Raw genomic sequence first — 6,771 nt, 5'->3', positions numbered from 1 at the left:
AAATGCAGAAATCATCAACAACAATAATATTTCACTCCCGATAGAGATCAATAGAGGCTGTAGGCAGGGTTCCCCCCTATCCCCTCTACTATTCATTCTTGCAATTGAACCACTTGCAATCACTGTGAGAGACCATAACATGATTACAGGCATTAAGATAGGAGATAAAGATCATTGGATTGCTCTTTACACCAATGATATTATTCTATTTCTTAGAAAATTGGACGAATCTATTCCTTCCCTTCAGGACTTGATTATGTCATATGGCAAAACTTTGGACTATAAAATTAATACATCTAAATCATCTTTAATGTTCCTTAATTTGGAGCAGAGGACTGACTAATCCACCCACTTCTGCTTGCCATTTCAGAATAGTGGAATCCTTTTTGTACTTGGGTATTCAAGTTAATTCTAAACTTGAAAATATTGTGAATATTAATTATGATCCAGCAATTACACCTGTCTCTAACACCCTTGAAAGATGGTCTACTCTTCCAGTCTCTCTTATAGGTAGAATGAACATACTTAAAATGAACATACTTCCCGAACTGTTATATTTATTTAAAAAAATCCCTTTGCCACCACCAAGAAACTTTTTCCCCCAAATTAAAAAGTTATTTACTAACTTCTTATGGAATAACAAGAAACCCAGGTTGCGTCTATCTCTGTTATACTTGCTCTATGACAGAGGTGGGTTACAGTGCCCTAACATTCTATGGTACGACTGGTCGGTTCAGCTGAGAACGTTCATGTTTTATTTTACTGCGGATGAATCCCTGCCTTGGAAAGATATCGAGACAAACGCCTTAAAGCTGTCACTTCCTGCCTACTTATATGCAGAAAAGCCTAAACTGAAAAGGTCATATAACCAATCCTAGTGTACAAAATATGATTGGTGTATGGCAGGAAGTCCAAAAATATTTAGAAGAAGCTCCTTTTTCTTGTTTCAGCCTAATATGGGGTAATGTTTTTTTTGCCCCTGGGAAGGCAGATGCAGGTTTTACATTATGGGCAGATAAAGGAGTAATACAAATGAAAGACATATATGGTTGCGATGGGAACATTCTGACATTTGAAGAGCTGATTAGTAAATACAATATCCCTCAACATTTTGTCAAATATCTTCAGTTAAGGAGTTTCATTAGAGCAAATCTGAATCAGTACATAACGTGTCCACCTCCTACCACGCTTGAGGAAATGATGACAAAGAATCCTTTTAGAAAAAGCTTTATCTCGGATTTTTATGTTTTATTAAAAGCTTTCTCAACTGAGTCTTCTGTTTCAAAGTTCAAGGCTTGGAACTCGGATTTGCAGGAGGAACTAACTCTGCAACAGGGGCATAGTGCATGCAGGGCAGACGAGACAGTTACTGGCAATACTCGCTTGAGACTTCTGCAATACAACTGGCTGATGAGGGTATATGTAACTATAATTATAGAATAAACTAGAATATTCCTGACATTTGCAATAGGTGCGGAGAGCATAAAGGCACCATTTTTCATTGCCTTTGGTTGTGTCCAAAAGTGAGGGAATTTTGGGAATACATTAGAATGAAGGTCCAAGGTGATCCTCTTGATTAAATTAGAGCTTGAACCAAAGCTTTTCATTTTTGGCTTATATCCTGATGCATATAAATTGAAACGCCATGAAAAACTATTTGTGAACATAAGTCTGCTGCAGGCTAAGAGGACAGACAATAGCTTTAACATGGAAAAGTATGGGCAAACCAGGTATTGGCATGTGGTTAAGGGAATTGTCTTATTGCTTACCACTAGAGAAAATTTCTTACATTCTGAAAAACAAACAGGAAATATTTCAAGCAGTAAGGGGACGGTTTATACAATATATTAACAACAACAATGTATCTAATTTGTTAACTGAAACTATTGTGGAATAGGGGTATCACAACTTATGTTTAAACCCGTTGTTTCATTTTTTTTAATCACTGGGTTATACTACAGGATGTAAAAAGACTCATGATTATAAGATGTAAAAGGACTCACGATTATATATTTTTTTATGATTGTTTTTCCAACTACCGCCTTTATTTTTCTTTTCCTTTTTTTCGCTTTTCTTAATGTTTGCACTGTTAAAGTGACATGTTATATGTATGGAAAAGATTGAATTGGACATGCAGTTGTTTTTTGTTTGTTTTTTTACTTAATTTTATATTGATACTCCGCATAAACATATTCTGTATGAAAACATGCTACATGTGTCACTTGGTTGATTTGCTTAGTATTTCTATTTTGAAAAATAAAGATATTGTTGAAAAAATAAAGATATAACATTTTACAATTACTGAAGTATAAATACCGTATTTTCACAACATAAGGCGCACCATATTGAAAGGCGCAGTCTCAATTACGGGTGCTATTTTTGTATTTAGCACACACATAAGGCACTATTGGGCGCAGGCACGGTTAAAAATACGCTAGCTCAAAACATAGCATAGCATGCTTTCACGCTAAAACATACGCTAGCATGCATGCTAGCATATGTTTTTAAAAAGGCAGCGGAGCAAAACTGAGTTCGTTTGTACTTTTTTAAACTATTTAACGATGTACTCACGTTACTTTTGATCAGTCCTCATCCACAAATCCCTTAAAGTCCTCATCTTCATCTGCCGGCTTTTGTGAAAATTCCAACATTAATGCAAGCAGACACGTTTAGCCCAAGCATGCACAATTCATTCACAAATTGTGGCATAACTCGCTTTAGCAGTGAGCACCATGACGTCCTATTGTATCTTACTGTATATACAGGAAAACCGGCCCTGGTTGAGGACTGGCAGGCATGAGAAAGACTCACGTCAGTTGAGTCTTTCGGGTTCTCATGCCTGCCAGTCCCCACACAGACATTCAAGCGGAGCGCGTACTAGAGTGGCACAACATTTACAGATTTTGGAACTATTAGGCGCACAGTCAATTTTTTTAGAAAATTTAAGACTTTTAAGTGCGCCTTCTAGTCATGAAAATACGATAATACACATAAATTAATATTACCCCCCAAAAAGTGAGAAGCAAAGTTATGTGCAATGAACAACATAAAGAACAAAGTTAAACAATAAATGAATAATTTATGTTATCTTCGTTTTTTAAAGTCATTAAAGTAAAGTTTATTTCTATAGCCCTCAATCCCAAAAGAGTCTCAAAAGGCTTCGCACGCCCCCACAGTTGCCAAATATTAACAACATCCCCTGATCAAACCACAAAAGGGCAAGGAAAATCTCAGGAAACCTTGAGAAGGGGCCACAAATGTGATAATCCCCCTTTCCAAGATGACCAGGCTACAATGAATGCCGAATGGGCAACAATTTACACAGTATGTGGTGCTAAACATTGTTGACTAGAATGGTGCGAAAGTCCATTTAATAAGTTGAAGCACTGCAAGAAGACACTGTCAGGGAAGAGGGCCCTCATCTAAACCAGGCACGGTTGGTTGGTGCAGAAATCTGCATGGCAGATGAAATAGAATGAATTTTAGCAATATAGCAAAGGTGGAAAAAAGCAGTTCTAGTTTATGTTCATTTGAAAAGAGAGTTGAGTCAAATATAACAGCGAGATTTTTACTGAGTCACTTAGTACAGCTGTCGAGGTTTAGAGTAGTTTTTGTAAACGGGTGCCAATGACGAGCGGGACCAGCAATCAACAACTGTTTTATCAAGGTTAAGGAGCAGAAAATGAGACTACATCCATTGTTTAATTGGGTATCATTAGCATAACAGTGAAAGCTAATTTTTATATTTACGTATAATATCACCAAGCGGAAGACATGCTTAGGACCACCCCCTCATTTGAATAACATTACATGACACATTTCATGCATATTTATTGATTGATATCTAAATCAATTTTTTTGTGTATTTCCACATTTATTTGTATTTTTTTGAGTCTCGTTTTCTATTTAATTTTACTTCTATTTATAAATGTTTTGCTTTTATTTCCATTGATTCTTTTGTATTTAATTTTTTAATTATATTTTTATATCCATTTTTATTTGCACTTTTATTTATTTATTTTTAATTTTGGCATTTCTGGTCCTCCATAGCTTCCAGGTTTAGTTGTGCTCTCTAGCAGCACACTTCAGAAGAGTTGATTTGCAAGGCCCAGTGGAGGGAACTTGAGTGTATTTTGCTCTGCTATGATACGCTAAAGACGTACAACTAATATGCTATTTGAATTTGGCTTTGCAAAGTGCACAAATTACTTGAAACTTTTCCAACAAGTGTGAAGTATAACTGCAAGTACAATTACTTATAGTCCATGTTTGTCAGTCTTCGCGCCAGTGGCTAAGTTTGGCTATAGGTTATAGGCTGTAACAGGAATTAAATACAAGTGAGTTAACTGAGTTTTTTGTTTTGTTTACGCTTTGAAGAATTTTCATTAATCTCCAGAGTTAACGCTTTCATTTTGACAGCCCTATCTTTGTCTGATATTTAAATTGGTTTGATGAATTTAACATTAAAGTGGGGAAACTGTAAAAAAGCAAGAGCTGAGAAGAAGGCAAATTATTTTTCAATACATATTATATACATATGCTGTACATATCTACCGGATGTGTATGTATCTATTTGTGTATGTATGTATTGTGTAGGTGCGCATATGTTTGTGTGTGCGTACTTGTGTGTTTTTGTGTGTAACTTTGCTTACTTTCTCACCAGGAGTGTTTGTTACCAAAGGTGACGTGGGTGTGGGCACCATTGTAGGCTCAGCAGTCTTTAACATTCTCTGCATCATCGGCGTTTGTGGATTCTTTGCAGGACAGGTATGATGTCATTGTGTTATTATTCAATGGTCCCAAAAAAATATTGCTGACCGGGTGGATGACTTTGAATATTGAGCAAAGTGAATGACTGGATGAACTACCAATATCATGTCACTGTTGATTTTTACAGTTGTCTCCTGGTGTCCATCTTTGTAAGTGTTTAAATTTAAAATAGTTGTAATAATTTATATCAAGGCCGCTCAGCACCCGTGGATTCACCTACTCGCTAATTTCTTTTGGAAACCATTTTTGAAATTTATATTAATGCGAGTTTTTAGGTTATTTTTTTCCAATGCATTCATATTGGGTTTCAATTATTGTATAGAACTTGAATTTTCGCTCTTCCCTGTCGCCCTGGATTTCCACTGTCATATGATTTGTACAAGAGACAAACTCAGACAAAAGATTGCAAACTTGCTTCAAGATATACAGATAATATAGCGAGCATTCTCTTACAGACGCTGTCTGACATGCAAGGGGAAGGGTGCGGGTCCTTGCATTAAAATGAGCAGAGTGCAAGGATAAGCTCTTTGCTCTAAAAAATACACACACTTGACAGGGATGCAATCCCAGATTGTACATTATGTAATCATTGTGAGATAATGAGGCGATATAACAGGGCTTGGAGTGATGTGGTGCAGGAAATTCAGCATTTGGTCTATCCAATGAACGTTATCGCCCAGTGCTCTTTGACTCTAATAGTAAAACATTATAGTTACAATAATAATAATATTGTTTATCATCATAACAATAATAATTCATAGTCAATCGGCTCCCGGCTGTGAGTGCGCCGACTTTGGTTCACTAGAGGCTGACATTTTTTCGGGATTCCCGCGCGATTCCAAGCGGGATGGGAGTGAACTTTACATTTAATCGCGGGATTGGGACGGGACAGGATAAAAACTTTACGGGACGGGAGCGAGATTAATTCAATATCCGTTCAGGGAAAAACCTTGGACAGATACAGTACATACTTGCGCAGCCATTTGGAGGAAAGAGGGGGCAATAAACTAACAAGTCAATAAATGAGTAAAATGCACCTTAAAATGTTGTTGTTTTGGGTTTTTTCCAAATTAATTGATGCATTTGACCTCCATAATGGGAGAGGTACTGGAGTAGGAGTAATTCTGAATGGGAGCGGGACAGGATTTTGGCTGTGGAAGTGGGATAGGATGGGAGTGAAAATCCACTCCCTTGTCACCCTCTAGTCTAGAAGTTTGCATATTCTTCCTGTCTTCTTGTGTTTTTTCCTGCATTCTTAAAACCCACATGTAAAGGCAATTGAAGACTCTAAATTGCCCATAAGTGTGACTGTGACTGTGAATAGTTGTTTGACTGTATGTACTCTGTAGTTGACTGGCAACCAGTCCAGAAGCCACCCTGCCTCTTGCCCATAATCAGCTGGGATAGGCTCCAACTCACCCACGGCCTTTAATAACGAACGTCATAGAAAATTCTTCTGTCTCAAGGACAGGACATATTTTCTTGTAAATGGCAACTGTGTCTCAAATCAAATGGCTATATGATTGCGGCGGTGGGGTTCTACAGGGGTTAATTGTGAAGTTGCTTAAAACAGTAGTCTTAACATTATGTGTATTTTAAAGAATATCCTGTATATATTTTTATGTTTTTATATTATCAACTGTCGTTTAGAGGCGGCGCCTAAGGCGCGGCTCAACTTTCTCAAACTGTTTTGTGTTTTTCCATGACATATGAAAACAGAAACTTAACCATGTTTATATGAAACGAAACTGAAACTTAACTGTAATAAAAGCGACGAGGTGGCCGGGGGAGGAGAGGGAGTCGGACGGAGCCGAGCGTGAGTTAAGGTCTCGCGTCTCCCCTTCTCTCCCCAGCCGCGGTTGCATTGAGACAAAGCAGCAGCTTCTGCCTCCTTTTTCCTTTGTGCACGGTCGGTAACTAAGGGGATCTGTAATATCAGACCCAACATTTAACTGGTGCCGAAACCTGGGACCTGCATCTGGACGGACGACCGCCGCCGAA

General features: G+C 37.7%; 1 protein-coding gene across 2 annotated transcripts in view; it reads left to right on the top strand.

Moving 5' to 3' along the window:
- Positions 1-6,771, top strand: part of LOC144055470 (sodium/potassium/calcium exchanger 3-like) — a 66,900-nt gene that overhangs the window by 40,998 nt on the left and 19,131 nt on the right. For both annotated transcript variants that reach the window (XM_077571465.1, XM_077571464.1), the window contains exon 6: positions 4,664-4,767. In XM_077571465.1, the coding sequence (XP_077427591.1) occupies positions 4,664-4,767 (104 nt within the window). The remainder of the gene's footprint in view (positions 1-4,663; positions 4,768-6,771) is intronic.

Source organism: Vanacampus margaritifer, chromosome 7 (genome assembly GCF_051991255.1).
Source record: "Vanacampus margaritifer isolate UIUO_Vmar chromosome 7, RoL_Vmar_1.0, whole genome shotgun sequence".
Lineage (NCBI taxonomy): Eukaryota > Metazoa > Chordata > Actinopteri > Syngnathiformes > Syngnathidae > Vanacampus > Vanacampus margaritifer.
The sequence above is the reverse complement of the archived record's forward strand: the minus strand, read 5'-3'. Positions and strand labels throughout refer to the sequence as shown.